The sequence below is a fragment of the Miniopterus natalensis genome, chromosome 4, assembly GCF_054644295.1.
Source record: "Miniopterus natalensis isolate mMinNat1 chromosome 4, mMinNat1.hap1, whole genome shotgun sequence".
Classification (NCBI taxonomy): Eukaryota; Metazoa; Chordata; class Mammalia; order Chiroptera; family Miniopteridae; genus Miniopterus; species Miniopterus natalensis.
Genome location: NC_142084.1, coordinates 16,006,860 through 16,029,542, shown reverse-complemented (window position 1 = coordinate 16,029,542; position 22,683 = coordinate 16,006,860). Strand labels below are relative to the sequence as shown.

Below are 22,683 nucleotides of genomic sequence, written 5' to 3'. Positions count from 1 at the left end.
GGGTTTGCCTTAAAAGTGGGGACCATTGTTCCTTAGTAGGGAATGAAAATAAGAAGAGATATAAGAGGAGAGACATTGAGTTCATATGGATGACTTATTACTTTCTGTAAATCATCTGAGAAGCAGTTGGTGGGAATGAGGTTGGGAATTTGAGACAAGGGAAGAGAATATGGAAGAATCTCTGTAGCACAGGGAATAATTATGCATTCATTCATCTGAGGGCCCAGTCGAGGTAAAAGTGAGAGTAAACCTGTAGAGAATGTAGCCATCATGGTTAAGTGACTCTTATACCGAGAAGTTCAATAGGAGGAATGGAGAAAATGGATAGTTAGGTTGTGTGTTGGAAGCTAAAGAAAATATTAGAGGTCTAATAGTATAAGTAGGTGAGTATCTGCTAGGGCGTGTTTTAAATGGGTGGCTATGTAGTCTAGGTTAGATGGAAAGGTAAGTGAGACAACTTAGGGCCTGATAACCAAGAACAATGGGAAAGAATCAAGGGGTTATTCCCACTATAAGAGTAAAGCTATGTTGCCCTGGCTGGTGTGGCTCAGTTGGTTGGGTGTTGTCCCATGCACTCAAAAGGTTGCTGGTTCAATTCCTGGTCAGGGCACATGCCCTGGCTGGAGGCAAGCAGGAGGCAGCCAATTGATCTTTCTCTCCCTCTCCCTTCCTCTCTAAAAATCAATAAAAAGAAATCAATAGAAACAAAAGAGTAAAGCTATGTTAACAAAAGTAATGGAGCAGAAGAGGAAGATGAACATAAGAGAACATCAAATACTTTAGTCAAATTTTCAGAGTGGAGCAAAGATGTGGAAATGAACCCAACTATTATTTCCTGCAGAGCTGTGCACAGAACAGGCAAGAGAATAATTGGAGCTATTCTACATCTTTCATAGCACTATTTGGCCTGGAACTTCCGGGCCTGGTAAAGATAGTGATAGCAATAGGTAAAAGTAATATTCCCTTCCTCTCTTCCTTGTGTTAGCATCCATGTCAACCTGTTGTTGCTTGGAAAATCAGTCAATTTAAATGATAGTAAGATTTTCTCCAGTGATGGTGTAAGAAGGGGAAGAGAAGAGGGAAGTTTAACCTATTGATAGTAATTTATATTTCACCAAATATATAGTTCTTGGCATGCTAGTTATTGACATGTTTTATACAAAGATAATCCAGAACTTTAGAGCATTGTTATATCTAAATGGCCTAAATTGTGTTTATGCACACACACATTCATATGTAAACTCCTACACACATTGGACACTTACTTGAAATATAACTAGTTTATTCACATTTCATAGTCATTTTTGGGGGACTTTATAAACATGACATTTATTTAAAATCCAGTTTATCACTTATGATTATTTTCCATGTTCATCCATTTTATTATGTGATTGGTTATATTTCCATTTGGAGTCAATGGCTGTTGTGTGAGCGGGTCTCAAAAATATTACAGGAAAAGTACATTCCCACCAAAACCTACAAAGCTTTGCAGAAGTAGAGGCTGATTTCCAAAAGTGAATGTAGAATATTCTCCCTCTTAAAATTCTACATGGAAGTTTTACACATGAAAAAACATATTTGTGAAAAAAGGAACTCTTCGATCAATTTTCAGCTAACAATCAATGCTGAGCAGAATACAGTGATTTACTGCTTTTGGAAAGAAAAACATTTTAATCCTCAATTACCTATCTGCAATGAAAAACTTCTCGAAACGCAAGAAAAAAGCCCCCTACATAACGGAAAATAGGAAGGTGGAACCATTTTACACTTACACATTCATGCGCATGGTGTCGCTCTTCACTGAGAACGTTTCCTCGAAGAAAGCTCCTCGGCTTTTTCCTTCCTGCAGAAAATTTGGCATATAGTGGAAATCCTCTAGCGAATTCTCCCACAAAGAAGGCCGTGAAATTGGATCTTGAGAGTCAGCTTGAGGTAAGGTATTCTATATACTTCAGATACCTCCAAAGCCTTTTGAGCGTACCATGCTGTTTTCTTGGCGAGGAGGCCCAGGAGCCCGGCGCCTGCTGCTCTCGCTTCTGCTCCTCGCAGCCTGGGAGGCCGGGCGCGGCCAGGTGCGCTACTCGGTCCCCGAGGAGGCCAAGCACGGCGCCTTCGTGGGCCGCATCGCGCAGGACCTGGGGCTGGAGCTGGCGGAGCTGGTGCCGCGCCTGTTCCGGGTGGCGCCCAAGGGCCGCGGGGACCTTCTGGAGGTGAATCTGCAGAATGGCATTTTGTTCGTGAATTCTCGGATCGACCGCGAGGAGCTGTGCGGGCGGAGCGCGGAGTGCAGCATCCACCTGGAGGTGATCGTGGAGAGGCCGCTGCGGGTTTTCCACGTGGAGGTGGAGGTGACGGACATTAACGACAACCCGCCTGTGTTCCCTGAAAATAAGAAAAGAATAATTATTGCAGAATCTAGACCTCCGGAAACTCGCTTTCCACTAGATGGCGCATCCGATGCAGATGTTGGAGTAAACTCAGCCTTGACTTACCGAATCGATCCTAACGATTATTTCGCTTTGGACACACAAAACAATCGTGAACAAACGTCTTCGTTATCACTTGTGTTGAGGAAATCATTGGACAGAGAGGAAATTCAGGAACATAGGTTATTATTGACAGCCAACGATGGAGGTAAACCTGAGCTGACGGGCACAGTTCAGCTGCTGATCACAATTCTGGATGTGAATGACAACGCCCCAGAATTTGACAAATTCATTTACAAGGTGAGAGTTTTAGAGAACGCAGTTAATGGAACATTAGTGTTCAAGCTAAATGCCACAGATCCCGACGATGGTAAAAATGGAGACATAATCTACTCATTTAGAAGGCCTGTGTCACCTGCAGTGTTGAATGCATTTATCATAAATCCTAACAGTGGAGAAATTAGGACAAAAGGTACACTGGATTTTGAAGAAAAGAAATTTTATGAATTATCAGTGGATGCACTTGACCAGGGAAGTGTTCCTTTGGCGGGTCATTGTACCATTTTGGTGGAAATACTAGACATAAATGATAACGTCCCAGAAGTTACTATCACTTCTCTGTCGCTCCCTGTCCCAGAGGATGCTCAGCTGGGCACTGTCATCGCCTTGATTAGTGTGTCCGATCGTGACTCTGGCGCTAACGGGCAGGTTACCTGCTCACTAACACCTCATGTCCCCTTCAAGCTGGTGTCCACCTTCAAGAATTACTATTCGCTGGTGCTGGACGGCGCCCTGGACCGCGAGAGCGTGGCGGACTATGAGCTGGTGGTGACAGCGCGGGACGGGGGCTCGCCTTCGCTGTCGGCCACAGCCAGCGTGTCCGTGGAGGTGGCCGACGTGAACGACAACGCGCCGGAGTTCGCGCAGCGCGAGTACACGGTGTTCGTGAAGGAGAACAACCCGCCCGGCTGCCACATCTTCACGGTGTCGGCGCGCGACCGGGACGCGCAGGAGAACGCGCTGGTGTCCTACTCGCTGGTGGAGCGGCGGGCGGGCGAGCGCGCGCTGTCGAGCTACGTGTCCGTGCACGCGGAGAGCGGCCGCGTGTACGCGCTGCAGCCCCTGGACCGCGAGGAGCTGGAGCTGCTGCAGTTCCAGGTGAGCGCGCGCGACGCGGGCGCGCCGCCTCTGGGCAGCACCGTGACGCTGCAGGTGTTCGTGCTGGACGAGAACGACCACGCGCCCGCGCTGCTGCCGCCCGGGGCCGGCGGCGGGGCGGGCGGGCCGAGCGAGCTGGTGTGGCGGTCGGTGGGCGCGGGCCAGGTGGTGGCGAAGGTGCGCGCGGTGGACGCGGACTCGGGCTACAACGCGTGGCTGTGTTACGAGCTGCAGGCGGCGGCGGGCGGCGCGCGCAGCCCGTTCCGCGTGGGGCTGTACACGGGCGAGATCAGCACGACGCGCGCCCTGGACGAGTCGGACGCGCCGCGCCAGCGCCTGCTGGTGCTGGTGAAGGACCACGGCGAGCCGGCGCTGGTGGCCACGGCCACCGTGCTGCTGTCGCTGGTGGACGGCGGCCAGGCGCCCAAGGCCTCTGTGTCGGTGTCTGCGGGCGCCGCGGGCTCGGAGGCGGCGCTGGTGGACGTGAACGTGTACCTGATCGTCGCCATCTGCGCGGTGTCCAGCCTGCTGGTGCTCACGCTGCTGCTGTACACGGCCGTGCGGTGCTCGGCGGCGCCGAGCGGGGCCGCGTGCGGGCCGGGGCAGCCCAGGCTGGTGTGCCCGGGCGCGGGGGGCAGCTGGTCGGCCTCGCAGCAGAGGCGGCCGCGGGTGTGCTCTGGGGAGGGCGCGCCCAAGACGGACCTCATGGCCTTCAGCCCCAGCCTTCCTCCTTGTCTGATTTCTTCAGCAGGAACATGTGAAAGAGAAGCAGATTCAGAACATTTGAAAGAGGTGAGTTCTTAGGTAAATTTGTCTTTTTATTTTTGCCTTCCTCATAGTTTTTGGTTTAGTCTCCATTCTCAATTTTAAGGTTAGTTTTAGATTTTGCTGGTCTTCGTTTTGGTATTTAATGAGAGTTATTGACATGATGATTTTAAGACTTCAGACTGAAACCTTTCTCTTTAAAAAAAATATATCTTTATTGATTTCAGACAGAGGAAGAGAGAGGGAGAGAGAGATAGAAACATCAATGATGAGAGAGTCATTGATCGAGCCTGCAACCTGGGGATGTGCCCTGACCAGGAATTGAACTTCAACGGCTGAGCCACACCCAGCCAGGCTGGTGCTTTTATTTCTACAAAATTATTTTCAGAAGTAAAATTGATACATCAAAGAGTATTAATAATTTAATTTAGAAATGTGTTGCTAGATTACTTTTCAAATATTTCATAGTACTTTTAATTGCCATCAACAAGTTGTGAGCATTCTCACTTTTATCTCCAAAAGAAATAGTGGTCTTGCATCCTGCCAATGTGGTCTGTATAAAATGATATCTCAATGTTACTTTAATTTTTATTCCTATATACCACCACTGAATTTGAGTATATTGTCATTTGTTTTCTTTGATTTATTTATTTTATTAAAAAAAATATATCTTTATTGATTTCAGAGAGGAAGGAAGGAAGAGGGAGGGAGAGAAACATCAACGATGAGAGAGTCATTGGTCGGCTGCCTCCTGCACACCCCCTGCTGGGGATCGAACCTGCAACCCAGGCATGTGCCCTGCCTGGGAATCGAACTGAGATCTCCTAGGCTGACGCTCAACTACTGAGCTATGCCTGGCCAGGCTCTTTGATTTATTAATTAAATTCTCTGCTCATTTTTTAATTGAAACTTTTTTGTTTTTCAATTTGGGAAATATCTCTGTAAAATATAGATATTAACATTTATTTCTCACCTACATCACAAAGAGCTTTTCCCCATATAATTTATATCTATTTACTTATAGTATATTTTGCCACATAAAAGTGTATTTAAATTGCTATAATAAAACATTTTTATTTTCTACTTATGGATTTTAAGGTTTCCAAGTTATATAGGTTAATTAGGTAAAACTTCTCATTAATTAAATTAATTAATTAAATCTATTTAATAAACATTTATTTTAAAATTTATCTTTATTGTTGAGAGTATTAAAGGTGACCATTTTTCCCCCCAATTGACCCCCTCCACCTCACTCCCACCCCCTCCCCAGGCCTTCGCCCCATTATTGACTGTGTCCATTGGGTTATGCTTATATGCATATAACTTCTTTGGTTAATCTCTTCCCACCCTCCAACCCCCTTCCCTCTTTCCTCTGAAATATGACCGTCTGTTACATGCGTCAATGTCTCTGGATCTATTTAGTTTGTCAGATTCTTTTGTTCATTAGCTTCTTCTTAAAGAAGACTCTCCAACTTTTCCTGTAGTGCTGGTATGGTGGTGATGAACTCCTTTAGCATTTTCTTATCTGTGAAGCTCTTTATTTGACCTTCAATTCTAAATGTTAGCTTTGCTGGGTAGAGCAATCTTGGTTGTAGTTCCATGTTTTTTATCACTTTGAACATTTCTTGGCACTCCCTTCTGGCCTGCAAGGTTTCTGTTGAGAAATCAGCTGACAGTCCTATGGGTGCTCCCTTGTAGGTAACTATTTTTCTCTTGCTGCTTTTAAGATTCTCTTTTTGTCTTTAACCTTTGGCATTTTAATTATAATGTGTCTTGGTGTGGGCCTCTTTGGGTTCCTCTTGTTTGGGACCCTCTGTGCTTCCTGGACTTGTAAGTCGATTTCTTTCCCCAAGTAGGGGAAGTTTTCTGTAATTATTTTTTCAAATAGGTTTTCAAATTCTTGCTATGTAGCTCATACTGGGTGGCCCTGGGCAAGGCACTGCCAGAGGCTGACTTTGCACCTCCCGGCAGGCCCCAGAGACGATGAACCTGGTGGTCAGACTCGACCACGCTGGATTACAACCCTACCACATCCATGAGTGACACTCAAGGGGTGCACTTGGTGAATACCAAAGCTCCACTGAAGTAAATCTTGCTCCATAGGGGTGTCTCCAGCACAGCAGCTCTTTGGCTGTAGTTGCAGCCATACGAATGTTGGGCCGTTTGAAGTTGTCCCAGAGGCTCCTGATACTATCTTCATATTTCTGGGTTCTTTTTTCCTTTTGCTCTTCTGGTTGGGTGATTTTTGTTTCCTCATGTTCCAAATTGCTGATTTGATTCTCAGCATCCTCTACTCTGCTGTTGATTCCCTGTAAATTCTTCATTTCAGTTTGTGTAGCCTTCATTTCAAGTTGGTACTTTATTATGTTACCGATTTTCTCAGTTATTTCCCTAATAGTCTGCTTAAACATTCTTATAAACAAAATTCTGAACTCTGTATCTGTTAGCTTGCTTGGATCTATTTCATTTAGTTCCTCTTCTAGAGATTTCTTCTGTTCTTTCTTTTGTGACATGTTTCTTTGCCTCCACATTTTGGCTGCTTCCAGGTGTTTGTTTCTATGTATTAGGTAGAGCTGCTATGTCTCCTGGAATTGGTAGAGTGGCTTTGTGTAGTAGGTGTCCTGAGGGGCCAGAGGTTCAGCCTCCCCAGTCACCTGAGCTGGGCCTTCAAGGTGCTCCCCTGTGTGGGCTGTGTGCACTGTCCTGTTGTAGTTGAGCCTTGGTTGCTGTTGGTGTCACTGGGAAGAATTGACCCCCAGACCAATCAGCTGTGAGGACCAGCTGCAACTACAGCCAAAGAGCTGCTGTGCTGGAGACACCCCTATGGAGCAAGATTTACTTCAGTGGAGCTTTAGTGTTCACCAAGTGCGCCCCTTGAGTGTCACTTGTGGATGTGGTAGGGTTGTAATCCAGCCTGGTCGAGTCTGACCACCAGGTTCATCGTCTCTGGGGCCTCCCGGGAGGTGCAAAGTCAGCCTCTGCCTGTGCCTTGCCCAGGGCCCCCCAGCATGAGCTACACAGCAAATAGTAGTTGGCTGCCACTATTCTGGGCTTTGCGTTGTCCAGGAGAGGCCAAGCTATGAGCCAATGCAGGCTGCCACTAGTGCCAGGCCTGGGGCCGCTTATCAAGCGTATGGGGTCTGCTGCTGCTTGTTTGAGAGATTTTAGGAAAGTCCTAAGCATGAGGCTGGAGAGGCCACTTGCATAGAAAAGCTCCTGGAAATTGCCTGGATGAGCTGCAGGTGGGGAGGGGCGGGGCCTCCGGGAATCACTGGGCGGGGCCAAAGGTGGGAGTCAGGTGCTGGCGATTCAAATATGGCGTCTGCCTGCCGGCTGTGTGCGGGGAGGACTCGCCAAAGGAGCCATGGCCTCTGCCAGTTCTCCCTGGGAGGAAGCCGCCCCTCCGCCTCTCACCTGGATTTCAGGCAGGTTAGTTCCTCCCGGAGTGTCCCAGGTCCTTTCAGGCTGCTGCCCGGCGCTGGGCTCAGAGGGAGCGTCTGAGTGAGTCCGTGCGCGGCCCTTTGAGAGGAGCTGCTGGGGCTCCCGAAGCCTCCATGACCCTCAGCCACAGTCCCCGCTGGTTTTACAGCCTGGAGTTGTGGGGACGTCTCTTCCCGGACCTGGAGCCCTGGGCTGGGGGCCTGCTGTGGGGCTGGACCCCTCGCTCCTCCAGGAAACCCCCACTGCCGAGATTCCCTCCCAGGTTTCAACCGCGGCACCGAGTGTGGGCCCACGGCCGCGTCTGCAGGATTCAGGCCCAATCCGCCCTCGTCTCCGTCCCTCCTCCTGGTCTTGATGCTCCTTCAGTTCCCTGGTTATAGGGCTTCTGTTCAGCCAGATTTCAGGAGGTTCTGAGTGATGGTGGTTCTGTATTTTAGTTGTAATTTTGATGTTGTGCGGGAGGCAGAGCATGCAGCTATTACCTATGCCGCCATCTTGTTTCCTCCCTAAACACTTATTTTTAATTAAATTAAGTCATAAATTTTAAAATCCTCACTCAAGGATATTTTTTCCATTGCTTTTCCGGAAGAGTGGAAGGGAGAGAGAGAGAGAGAGAAAGAGAAACAGTGTGAAAAAGACACATTGATTGGTTGCCTCCCCCACAGACCCCTCATCTGGAGCCTGAAACCAAAAAGTACTAGCTCTTGACTGGAATCAAACTCAAGAGCCTTCAGTCCACAGACAGACGCTCTAACTACTGAGCCAAACCAGCCAGGGCTAATTTAATTTTTAAATTGAGGTTCAATTGACATATAATATTTTATTAGTTTCAGGTGTACACTGCAGTAATTCGATATTTGTATATATTGTGAAATGATCTCCACATAAGTCTAGTTAACATTTATCACCATATATAGTTACAAATTTTTTTTCTTGTGATGAGAGTTTTAAACATCTATTCTTTAGTAACTTTCAAATGTACAGTATAGTATTAACTATAGTTACTATGATGTATTTATTTTATAACTTCAAGCTTGTACCTTTACACAACTTTCACCCATTTTACCCACCCTTCACCCCCTGCATCTGGCAACCACCAATCTGTTATCTGTATCTATGAGTTTGTTTTTTTAAAATCTACTTGTGAAACCATTTTCCTTAATGTAGGTGTTTATTGCTATAAATTTGTCTTTTAAAACCGCGTTTGCTAAATTCCATAAATTTAAGTATGTTGTGTTTTCATTTTCACTTATTTCCAGATTTTTAAATTTCCCTTTGATTTCATATTTGACCCATTGGTTTTCAGGAGTGTGTTGTTTAATTTCCATATATGTAAAATTTTCAGTTTTTCCCCTGTTATTTATTTCTGCTTTTGTACTATTATGGTCAGAAAAGATACTTCATATGATTTCAGTCCTAAAATTTGCAAAGTCTTGTTTTGTGACCTAACATATAATCTATCCTGGAGAATGTTCCAAGTACACTTGAGAATAATGTATATTCTGCTGCCAGTAGATAGAATGTTCTGAATATGCCTGTTAGTCCCATTTGGTGTAAAGCATAGTTTAAGTTCAATGTTTCCTTATTGATTTTTTTCTGTCTGGATTATTTATCTATTGACAAAAGTGAGGTATGGAAGTCCCCTACTATTATTGTAGTGTTTTCTATTACTTCCTTCAGATCTGTTAGTAGTCACTTTATACATTATTTGCTCTGATGTTGGGTGCATTATATTTATAACTGTTGAAACTTCATGATGAATCAACCCATTTATCATTACATAATGACCTTCTTTATCTTTTATCATAGATTTTTTTTTTTACTTAAAGTCCATTTTGTCTGATAGAAATATAGCTGCCTCTGTTCTCTCTTTTGTTTTCCATTTGTATGGAATATACATTTTCATCTCTTCACTTTGAACCTATGAGTGTCCTTGAAGCTGATGTGAATGCCTCAGAGTCAGCGTATAGTTAGGTCTTAATTTTTTAAAATCCATTCAGCCACTCTATGCCTTTGAATAGAGAATGTAATCCATTTATATTTGAAATAATTATTGATAGGTAAGGACTTACTATTGCCATCTTGTTAATTATTTTCTGGCTGTTTTATAGATTCTTTACTTCTTTCCTCCTCTCTTGCTATCTTCCTTTGTGAATTGATGGTCTTCCATAGTGGTGTATTAGAAAGCTCTGATATAGGAAGATGATGATATTCTGTTAAAAGCTGATTGAGGCCCTCAAAACCCTAAATTGTGATTTTTTTTTTTGTTTATTTAGTCATTTTAATATTTATTCATCCATTTACTTGTTTAACAAATAATTACTGAGTATCTTAAATGGGCGTGAATGCTGGGGATTGGAGAGCAAATATGCACACAATCTTTGTCCTTGTACAGTGTAGTGAGTGAGATAAAAATAATCAAACAATCAAACTAATGAATGTAAAGCCACAACTATGAGAGACACTTCGAAGGAGAGGACTGTGTTATTATAAGAGTACATATGGAGGGGATGGTTTGACCTGTTGAGTGAGGTCAGGGAAAACATCCTCAAGGAAGTGATGGTTGATGGTTGCTATGGGACTTGAAGTATAGGAATTAGCACGATACATGGAGTAGGAGGTAAGAGTATTCCAGTCCATGGGACTATCATCTTCGAAAGTCCTAAGGCGAGAGGAAGAAAGAGATGGTCAAAGGTCTTTACCTTAAAGAAGTCTGGAATGTCTGGAAGGCAGGGAGCAAAGAGGAAGTGGGACATCAGATGGGTAGAGAGCCATGCAGGGCCCAGGCTATGTGGCCACAGTAAAGATTCTGGCCTTCATCCCAAGGACAATGGGGAAGCCACTGAAGGGGAATGACATAGTGATGAGGACACTGTATCCCAGAGATCACTGATATTTGGGCAGATTTGGTCCTCATCAGGCTTCACATCCACGAGTTCAATCCTCGTTTTCTATCATTATGTTTACAGAGAAGATTAATTTAATGTGAACCCTTCAATGCAAAAAGGGATTTGTAAGTTTAATCCTAGGAATGCATTATCAAAGTAACCAAAGAATTTATATGCATATATGCACAGCCCAAGGACATGGACAATGATGTGGAGAGGGACTGGGGAGGAGGATGGAAGGGGGTGGAATGGGTCATTGGGGAGAAAAAGGGACATCTGTAATATTTTAAACAAAAATAAAATTTAAAAATATATATTAAAAAACGGCACTGAAAATGATATAATTACATCAGACTGTGTCCATTTACTCAACGAGTAAAATGGTGGCTATTTTGCAGAAGTCATTAAGGTAAAAATAAGCCAAATTTGACTTTGAGTTACATATACCAAATATTCATTTAAAAAACAAAAAATTGGTATATATAAATAATCAAATTCCTACCTAAATTGAGAATATGAATTTCAGTAAAATCCTAAAAGAGGCCAAAGAAAGCCTTATGTGTATCTGGAGAATATATTTTGTGCAGTAAGGCCAGGAAGAGCAAAGGCCAGAGCTGGGAGGAGGCATCAGTGTTCAAGGAGCAGAGTAAATGAGCAGAAAACTGGCAGGAAATTTGGGAAGAGAGGCAAGTAGAAAAGGTGTCACCAAGCCTCCTAGGGTATTGTGAGGACCTTGACTTTGACTCTGAGGTAAGAGAACAATGGAGGGTTTGGGGCAGAGAAATAATACTATCTAACTTTTATTTTAACAGGGTCCCTCTGGCAGCTGTGTTAAAAATAGACTGGAGTGAGATGAGGGTGAAAGCAGGGAGATAGCTAGGAGGCCACTGCGATGGTCCAGGCAGGCAATGAGTAGGACTTGGGCCATGGTAGTAGCAGTGAAGGTGAGAAATGGGCTCAGGCTTTGCTGGCACGCCTTGAATGAATCAAGGATGCCTTCATGGTTTTGGTTCTGAAAGCTGGAAGCATATAATAACCATTTCTGAAAGAGGGAAGGCTGCTGGGGAGAAATCTAGATCGTGAACATGTTGAGTTTGAGATGTCTGTTAGTATCCACTGAGGAAAACCTTTTTAAGGTTAAATATTTCTGACTCTCAACAAAAAACACTCAATGCTACAATGTTAACAAAGACTCTGCCTTTTTACTTGGCCTTATCTAGTATTCTGACCACGCAGATTAACTCACTCTCTACTTAAAACTTTCCAATGGCTTTCCACTGAATTTATAATAAAATCTAAATTCCCTACCACAGTCTCCAAGACCCTTTCTCTACGTCCTGCCTGCCCAACTTACCTTTAACACCCCCTCCTCGTTTGTTATTCCACCTCTGGGGGGGCTCATCTCTGGGTCTCGAACATGCCAAGGTCATTTGCCCTTAGGGACTTGCTGTTGCTGGTGTCTTTCTGGAATACTTTTCCCACTGTTTCCTCCTGTACTGGAGACTGTGATCAGTCTGACTGCAGCCCTCCTGTCATCTCCTCAGAAGAGCCTTTGTGTTTATTATCATTACCTTCTTAGTCCTGCTCATGCCCTGAAATTGCTTTCATTTATTTACACATTCTTTGACATCTCTCCCCCTCCCCGCCCCTAGAGGCGTCTTATCTGGCTAGTTTGCCACTGTATTCTCGGCACCTAGTACAGTGTCTGGCACATGTTAGGTACTTGGTGAATATTTGTTAAATGGTTGAGTAGAGGTGGGAAGGAAAGGACGGGTGGAGACAGGAAAGCTTGTTCTCTCTCATAACCAAATATGTCCTGAGGTTGGCTACCATTGTGCCCCCACTGATGAGCGTTTTATGTTGTAGACCTTACAATTTGCAAAGCATTTCATGCTGGATTTTGTGTTAACAGTACAAAACCAATAGGTTAGACCATCCCATTTTACATAAGAAAGTGAGGCTCAGGGACCAGGTAACCTCCTCATGCTTATTCTGCTTTAAGTGACAGTCTGATCTGACCTTGAATCTGTGTCTCCTGACTTTGAGTCTGGTGTCTCTCCGTGTACCGTGGTAGGTAGTTCTCTGGGATACCACGGGCACTGATAGTGTCTCAAGAAGCAGCACGTAACCAGATGGGTCAGATAAAATTAGAATTGGTCTCAAATTTTGCTGATTTGAGTCTTTATCTATTTTTAGAACCAAAATTAGATTTAATAATATCTTCTGGCTCTGGTATGTTTAAATAACTTTCTTTAATTTAAATACATATATCTCAGACTGACTACTGGCAATGTAACCAGAAATACAAGAAATCTCCCAGGGAATATGTTCCTTTAAAAAATTTTACAGTCTGTGAGGCTTTATAATCTTTGAAAAGCCTGAATTAAGGTTAGTTCCAATATGTTCTCAAACCACAACACTTTCCACACAGCGCTCAGAGCAAGGTGAGGGACTGCGAGTCATTCCCACCTGGGATCGTACAGAAGAGGCCCCACCACACGCTGACTCTTTCTGCAGGTCTGCTTCCTGTCAGTCTCCCTGGGGGCAAGAGGAGCGCACATTTAACATAGGTGGTGCTTGGGGGGATGGGGGGCTGCCCCTCCCAGGGATTCAAGACTTCCCAGAGCCTTGAAATTGGCATTTTACTTTAGAATTCTTTGCCTTTACTTACATCACTTTCACAAACATTGTGCTCAAAACTGTGTGTCTGTTGGGCTGGGAGGTGTTCAGAGATGCAAAATCTAGCCTTTGTTCTGAGAAGTGTACTGTTTAGCAGGGAGATACAAAATTTACTCTCAAACAACTATAATGCAAATTAGAATTTGAGACAGATGCAGCCTAATATATATGTTTAACAGTTTGCTCCTTGTCAGACAGTTGGAGTTTGGGTTGTGATTCTATTGCTTATTAGTTAACTTGTTCTAGACACGATACTTAACTTTCCTAACACTTGGTCTCCTCATCTGTAGCATCAGGGAGATAATACCTATATGTATTATTATACATAATTGCATTTATGATACACAGGTAGGGTAAAAGTAGATTTACAGTTGTTTGTATGAAAAATAATACAATAATTAATAAATAAGAGTACAGGAATAAGCTCTGTGTTTTGCATACTCACAACAGTAAACCTACTTTTGCCCCTCCCTGTAGTTATATAAATGGATTAACAGTTTTGGGCACATGGTAATTGGTCAATAAATGTTAGCCTTTATAATGATTATGTATCTCTTTCTGTATATTTATATTTAATCCTCACTTGAGGATATACTTTTATTGATTTTTAAAGAGATAGAAAGGGAGAGAGAGAAAAATATTGATGTGAGAGAAACATCCATCAGTTGCCTCCCATACGCACCCTGACCAGGGATGATACCCACAACCTAGGTATGTGCCCTGCCTGGGGATGGAACCCAGAACCTTTGGTTGTACAGGATGATGCTCCAACCAACTGTGCCACCTAGCCAGGGATATATACTTTTTAAAATGGTTTCAGTTTTCCCTTTGCTCTTTTTTTTCTTTTTTAAAAAATATATCTTTATTGATTTCAAAGAGAGGAATGGAGAGGGAGAGAGAGAGATAGAAACATCAATGATGAGAGAGTCATTGATCAAGCCCGCAACCTGGGCATGTGCCCTGACCGGGAATCGAACCCCAATCACCTGGATCCTAGGTCGACGCTCAACCGCTGAGCCATGCCTGGCCGGGCAGTTTTCCCTTTGCTCTTAATAAATGGTTGCTGCATTTTACATTGAGGAAATACCATTCGTAAAATTTTGAAATGGAGAAAGTTCGGGATGTATGGGGAAGTGGCCAGTTCCATTTTGTCCAGAGTATGGGATCTGTATGGAGAAGTCTTGAACTATAAGAGATAAATCTGAAAGGGTCAATTAAGGTGAAGCTTGAAGAGTTTTGAGTGATAAACTGAGGAATCTGTTTAAATCAACAGGTGTGGGCAGGTAGTGAAGGATGGTGTGCTGTTTAAACAGGGAGCTCTGCAGCCACACACCCAGTCTCACTGTTTACTGCTGCATGACATTGGGCAAATTATATAATGCATCTGCCTCAGTTTCTTCATGTATTATGATATAACCAACATCATGGGCTTATTGGGAACATTATGAGATATTATATGTTCATTATTAGCTGAGATCCTGCCAAAACACTAAATAAATGGTGTTTATATGTATATCCACTTATTTCATAGAGCTATACTCAAGTGTTTCAATTTCATCAACATTTATACTATTTATTATTTTATGCATCAAACGTGTATAGAATATTTTTATGTGCAACAGTACACAATGCTGCACCTAGGAGTGCTAAAATGAGTAAGATCATGACATAGTGGCCAAAGAGACTGGAAGCACTGCTGTTTAGAGACAGTGTCCTCCATACACTGGGCCTTCAGTAAGAACCTATACACTGCAGTGCCTGCCCTCAAAAACTCGCAGATGAGCAGATAGGTGTCATCGTGTGATCACAGGCATTTATCATGTTATTCACATTAGTTATTACAAAAATATGTATTGAACACTTTAAATATACTCTAAAAATGTGTGTACGAAAGATTCTAACAAGTCCTGTGTTCGAGGACCTTACATTCAGCTGGGGAGACTATCTAGTATAGTCAAATGTATAACCAATGCATAGAGTGATTAAAGCATTAAATAACACAAGAGATCATACGTGATTGTATACAGCTGCTGTGAAACTGAAGTGAACTTTAAGTGAGATATGCACAATTCACAGGAGAAACATCAAGTTGCTAAAAGCTCTTGTGTCCTTCATTCACTGACACCTACACTTGAATTCAAAGGGAGGGAAATAGGGAAATAACTCATGTTCCTTTCAGGCTTTCTACAGGTGTTTATATATAGTTTTTCACTTGATCTCATTTCCCCTGCACAACTACATGAATTCAATGCTTTGATATCCATTTTAGAGAGAAGGAAATGGAAGCAAGATTTAGTCATTTACCTGTAAAGAACGAACTATATGTAGGTGGTAAAGCTGGATGCAAACCCAAGTCTCCCTCAAGCCCTGCTCTTATACCAGACCACACTCCTCCCTGGAAGTTTTTGGTGAGCCGTAGAAGGAGGGACTAAGCACATCACTATGACAGTCAATAGGTCAGCAGGTTAGACATGAACACCGATGCTCCCTGACAGTATCACACTGAGATGCTCTTCTAAGCAAATGGTGCATCCTATTTCCTTTTCTACAGTCCCTGCAGGATTTTAATGCCATTTTTAAATGTAGGGGACTCAGACAATTTACAGAAACAGCTGGATGCAAAGATGTGCCCATTTGTAGACCTTGTAATGAGCCCCTTTTGTACACCTCAAACCTGTCTGTTTGCACTGTGCTCATATAAGTGACTGAAAAATGAGTGTTTTCATTTGTTTGGATTCATCCTTTAAAGTGTGCCTTCCCTTGAAGAGAAAGATGTGTTTTCTTAGCATGTGTAGTGTAACATCTTTGCACTCAGTGGTTGCTCAATACATATTTGATGTTGGCTGACTAGGTGGTGGTGATGGTACCCTGAGTTGCTTTCTTTCAAGTCAAGACTATCGGGCTCTTTGCCAGTCAAACAAAGCACATAGATATCCTGTCAAAAGCTAGAGAAAACCCTGCAGTCATAAAAAAGCCACTTATTTTGAAATGCCAGACATGTTCTTTATAGCACCCTAGTCTCTGTTTAGGATGCCTTGCCCAGAGTAATTTAGTGGTTCAACCGTTTTGTTATGTTATAATGTTCAATACTCTATTGTCAAGGTGATGAACCAGAGGGACAGGAGTTTACAAGTCCATTCCTAGTGACTTTGCATTTTATCTTTCCAGCCAGAATAGAGCTATAGGCATCTAGATAACTAGTTCAAAAGCTGAGAAAACTTTTGACAAAAAAAGGGGGAATGTGAGCTAGGGTACCCAGTGGCCAAAGAGAAGATTGGCCCCATTGCATTCACACAGTTCCTGTTTGAGGAGACAAGAGAAACCATGAGTCCTAAGGCTGGATGTGGGCATCCTCACCTGTGCCTCCATGTGCAGCATTCATCTGACCAGAATCTTGGCGGTGGTCTAGGAAGCACCCAGGAATGAGCTGATGTGTGCTCATGGACAGCATGCAGGACTTGACCTGGAAAAACTCAACTATGCGCGGCCTCTGAGCAGCAAGAAGGGGCCCTGCTATCTCCGAGGAAGAAGATTTCAGAGGTAAAGCAGGTAAAGAAAATCCCAAGGAAATGTGATGAACAGAGAAAGAACATCACGACCTGAAGGAGCATTTCCCGGGACTTGTCTGGATCCATTGAAAGGGCCAAGGAGTTCATTCCTCTTTCAGGAAGAGCCAGGCACAGTAAAGCAAAAAACCCTTCTTACCGCTGAGAACAATTAGTAAAATTTACTGTCTACCTCCCTCCCAAACTAAGCAAATTCAAGGTCAAGAAAAATGTAAGAAAGCTCATTTGGGCACAATCACAAACATATAATTGATGAAGCGAATTGAAAAGATGACTGCCTGGTTCTCTCTTCTTTTTTAAGCTTGATTGTTACTTTGACAGTTTTACATTAAATGTCTTATCTTTGAGTCTGTAGTTACCTTGCTGAAAGAGATCATTATGCTAACAAAATGTTCTATTCTATTGGTATTATTTCTTTTTTTTTTTAATCCTCAACTGAGGATACTTTTTCCATTGCTTTTCAGAGAGAATAGGGGGAAGAGAGAAAGAGAGAAAGAGAGATCAGTTGCTTCCGGAAGGTGCCCGACCAGGGCCGGGGATCAAGCTTGCAACCGAGGTACATGCCCTTGGCTGGAATCGAACCCTTCAGTCCACGGGCAGATGCTCTAACCACTAAGCCAAACTGGCTAGGGCTCTTGGTATTATTTCTTAAGTAAAAATTAATACAATTTTTGGAAATAGATATAATTAACTCATAGACTGGCAGGTTCTTTTGAAAATTTCTCTCTCCTCCTTTGTGAGTTTATACTAATCTCTTACTATAACTTGTAAACATATGACTAGAACTGATGAAATGACCCCCGTTTGGGTCCCAATCAGCTCAGCAACAGAGACTGTCATGCTTAGGAGCTGAGTGTCACTGACGTAAGGTGAAAAGTAACAAACCAAAGTGTTGTAGGGGGAAAGCTTGCAGGCAAATCCCTATAAAGATCCCCTTTACACAAAGCTAAGGTTTTAGGAGGGAAATGTTTGAGGAAAGTATTTGCTAGAATAGTAACTTATACGTATGATTAAGACACAGGATGCACTGAAAGTAGGGAGCTTTCTTAGGTTAGTTTGAATATAATGTGCGAGAGGCTCCTCCTATGTCCTCAAGCCTGCCTGCTCCCTCTGTGCCTCCATAGAGGGTAGAATTTGCCCAACATATTACCTCACCCTTTGTACCTCTGCAGAAATTCTTCAATCCAGAGGTTTCAAAGTGTTTTTACAAATGTAAATTAACAAGTCTCATCATCACTTCTCTCCACAGAGATGGTTCATTTAAGTAACAGAAATTTACCTAAGTGGCCTATTCAAGGTCACCTGAGAAGTCCTTTGTGTCAAGTGGAAATGAATATTCAAAGTGTGAAAATACCTTGCAGCCTCATTGCAGATCCAAATTCACTGCATCCTTTGGCAAGTCCCACTGGAGGGACGAATCATCTTTAATCTTTACAGCAAGGCTCCTAGCAGTTGGCCCTTCCTCAGCCTCACTGAGCACACACATACCTGGAGACCCAGACTCCAGCCCTCCTCTGACCTATCTTATCTGCCCCAAAGGCTGAGTGAGGACAGAACCTGAATTTTAAAAAGATTTTTTATGAATCACTTTGATTAAATAAGTAGTTGGCCAAATTTCTTTTGTTCCCCCAAGCTCTTCTATTAATCCAGTGAACAAATATTTATTAAACACATTTTTTATTGAATTTATTAGGGTTACATTGGTCAATAAAATTATATAGCTTTCAAGTGTACAGTTCTACAATACATCTGCACATTGCATTGTGCACTCACCACCCAAAGCCTAGTCTCCTTCCATCACCATTTATCCCCCACTTACCCTCTTCCACCTGCTTCCACTCCCAATCCCTCTGGTAATCACCATGCTGTTGTCTGTGTTCATGAGGTTTTTTTTTTTTTGCTTGATCCCTTCACCTATTTCACCCAGCTCCCCAGCCTCCCTCCCCTTTGACAGTGGTCAGTCTGTTCTTTGTATCCATAAGTCCATTTCTATTTTGTTTATTTTGTTCATTAGAGTCCACTTATAAGTGAAATCATGTGGTATTTGTCTTTCTCTGGCTTATTTCACTTAGCATTATACCCTCTAGGTCCATCCATTGTCACAAAAGGTAATATTTCCTCTTTACAGCTGCATAGTATTCCATGGTGTAAATGTCCCACAGCTTTTTTATCCACTCATCTACTGATGGGCACTTGGGCTGCTTCCAAATCTTGGCTATTGCAAATAGCACTACAATGAACATAGGGGTGCATATATTCTTTTGAATCAGTGTTTTGGGTTTCTTCAGATATATTCCCAAAAGTGGAACCACTGGGTCATAAGGTAGTTTCATTTTAATTTTTTGAGGAAACTCCATACTGTTTTCCACAGTGGCTGCACCAGTCTGCATTTCCACCAACAGTGCACAAGGGTTCCCTTTTCTCCACCATCCTCTCCAGCACTTGTCATTTGTGGATTTATTGATAATAGCCATTCTGGTAGGTGTTAGGTGATATCTCATTGTGGTTTTAATTTGCATTTCTCTGATAATTAGTGATGTTGAGCATCTTTTCATGTCTATTGGCCATCTGTATGTCCTCTTTGGAGAAGTGTTTATTCAGGTCCTTTGCCCATTTTTGTTTTCTAAATATGTTTTTATTGATTTTAGAGAGAGAAAAGGAGAGGGAGAGAGAGAGAAACATCAATGATGAGAGTGAGAGAGTCATTGATGGGCTGCCTCCTGCGCCCCCACTACTGGGGATTGAGCCCACAACCTGGGCATATGCCTTGACCAGAAATATAACTGTAACCTCCTGGTTCATAGGTCGACACTCAACCACCGAGCCATAACGGATTGTTTGTTTTTGTGGTGTTAAGTTGTATGAATTCTTTTTATTTTATTAAAAAAAAAAAAATCTTTGCTGATTTCAGAGAGAGGAAAGGAGAGGGAGAGAGGGTGATAGGAATATCAGTGATGAGAGAGTCATTAATTGGCTGCCTCCTGCACGCCCCCAATTGGGAATCAAGCCTGCAACCCAGGCATATGCCCTGACCGGGAATCGAACCGCGATCTCCTGGATCCTAGGCCTATGCTCAACAGCTGAACCTTGCCTGGCCAGGGAAGTTGTACGAGTTCCTTATAAATTTTAGATATTAACCCCTTATCAGATGTATTATTGGCAAGTATCTTCTCTTATTCAATAGGCTGTCTTTTTGTTTTGTTGATGGTTTCATTTGCTGTGCAAAATCTTTCTAGTTCGATGTGGTCCCATTTGTTTAGTTTTATTTTGTTTCTCTTGGCCAGGATGTATCAGAAAAAAATGTTTCTAAAAGAAATGTCAGATTTTATTGCATATGGTTTTTTCTTGGAGTTCTATGGTTTTGAGTCTTACATTTAAGTCTTTAATCCATTTTGAGTTCATTCTTATATATGGGATAAGAAGGTGGTCTAGTTTCATTTTTTGCATGTATCTGTCCAATTTTCCCAGCATCATTTATTAAATAGATTGTCTTTACCCTATTTTATATTCTTGCCTCCTTTGTCAAATATTAACTGCCCATATAGGCATGGGTTTCTTTCTGGGCTCGTTCCCTCCCTCCCTCCCTCCCTCCCTCTCACCAGCATCATGCTGTTTTGATTACTGTAGCCTTGCAGTATAGTTTGATATCAGATAGAGTGATACCTCCAACTTTGTTCTTCTTTTTCAAGATTGCTGTGGCAATTTGGGATCTTTTGTGGTTCCATAAAATTTTTTGGATTATTTTTTCTAGTTTTGTGAAATACACCATTGGTATTTTGATAGGAATTGTGCTGATTCTATAAATTGCTTTGGGTAGTATAGACATTTTAATGATGTTAATTTTTCCTATGCACGAACATGGTATGTTTCCATTTATTTGTATTTTCTTCAATTTCTCTCTTCAGTGTCTTAAAATTTTCTGAGTACAAGTCTTTCACCTCCTTGGTTAAATTTATGCCTAGGTATTTTTTTTTTTTTTGGATACAATTATAAATGGAATTGTTTTCTTAGTTTCTTTTTCTGATAGTCCATTATTTGTGTATAGAAATGCAACTGATTTCTGAATATTAATTTTGTATCCCGCCACTTAACTGAATTCATTTATCAGTTCTAGTAATCTTCTGGTGAAATCTTTAGCATTCTTTATATACAGGATTATGTTATCTGCATATAATGACAATTTTACTTCATCTTTTTCAACTTGGGTGCCTTCTATTTCTTTTTCTTCTGTGATTGCTTCTCGCCATGACTCCCAGAATTATGTTGAATAAGAGTGATGAAAGTGGACATCCCTGTCTTGTTCCTGATCTTAAGGGAAATACTTTAGTTTTTTCCTTGTTGAGTATGATGTTGGTAGTGGACTTGTCGGATATGGCCTTTATTATGTTGAAGTATGTTCCCTCTATTCCCACTTTGCTGAGAGTTTTTATCATAAATGGGTGCTGGATTTTTTTCAAAAGCTTTTTCTGCATCTATCGATATGATCATATGATTTTTATTTTTATTTATTTATTATTATTTTTTTAAATCCTCACCCAAGAATACGTTTTCCATTGATTTTAGAGAGAGCGGGGGGGGGGGGGGGGGGGAAGAAACATTGATTAGTTGCCTCCTGTATGTGCCCTGATGGGGGAATCAAATCTGCCACCTTTGGGTGTACAGGATGATGCTCCAACCAAATGAACCACACTGGTCATGGCTGATTTTTATTTTTTATTTTGTTTATATGGTGTGTAAAATTAATTGATTTGTCAATTTTGTACCAACCCTGCCTTCCAGGAATAAATCCCACTTGATCATTTTACTGTATTGCTGATTTCAGTTTGCTAATATTTTGTTGAGGATTTTAGCATCTTTGTTCATCAGGAACATTGGCCTATAATTTTCTTTATTTGTAGTGCCTTTATCTAGTTTTGGAATAGGATCATACTGGCCTTGTAAAATGAGCATGGGAGTCTTCCCTCCTCTTGAATTTTTTTGGAAATTTTGAGGATAGGTGTTAGTTCTTCTTTGAATGCTTCTTAAAATTCACCTGTGAAGTCATCTGGCCCAAGAGTTTTTTTTCCTTTTTATTAAATTTATTGAGGTGACATTGGTTAATAAGATTATATAGGTTTCAAGTGCACATTTCTATGTTACATGATCTTCACATTGCGTTGTGTGCCCACCACCCAATGTCAAATCATCTTCTGTCACCATATTTGACCCCCTTTACTTTGTACTACCTCTTCTTCTTCCCTCTGTTACCACCATACTGTTTTCTGTGTCTATCAGTTTTTCTTGTTTGTTCATTTGCTGCTTTCAGTTTTATATCCCACATGTGAGTGAAATCATATGGTTCTTAACTTTTTCTGTCTGACTTATTTTGCTTAGCATGATATTCTCAAAGTCCATCCATGTTGTATTTCATCTTTTCTTATGGCTGAATAGTATTCCATTGTATATATGTACTGCAGGACTTTTGTTGGGAGTTTTTTGATTACTGATTCATTTTGTTAGTTGTAATTGATCTGTTTAGATTTTCTGTTTTGTCTGGATTCAGTTTTGGAAAATTTTATGTTTCTAGGAATTTATCCATTTCTTCCAGATTGTCCAATTTGTTAAGGTATAGTTGTTTGTAATATATATATATTTTATAATCCTGTGTATTTCTATAGTGTTTGTTGCTACTTCTCTTTCACATATGATTTTATTTATTTGGGATCTCTCTCTCTCCCCCCCCCCCTTTTTTTTTTGACGAGTCTGGTTATCAGTCTTGCT

At 42.0% G+C, this 22,683-nt stretch overlaps 1 protein-coding gene across 1 annotated transcript; it reads left to right on the top strand.

Moving 5' to 3' along the window:
* Window positions 1-1,967: 1,967 nt before the first annotated feature.
* On the top strand, window positions 1,968-4,388 carry PCDHA13 (protocadherin alpha 13). Its single transcript, XM_087815882.1, has one exon. The coding sequence runs from the start codon at window positions 1,983-1,985 to the stop codon at window positions 4,386-4,388; it is 2,406 nt and encodes an 801-aa protein (XP_087672008.1). The 5' UTR covers window positions 1,968-1,982.
* The last annotated feature ends 18,295 nt before the right edge of the window (window positions 4,389-22,683 follow it).

Coding starts and splice junctions, on each gene's coding strand:
- PCDHA13 (XM_087815882.1), top strand. CDS start 1,983: ATGCTGTTTTCTTGGCGAGGAGGCCCAGGAGCCCGGCGCCTGCTGCTC.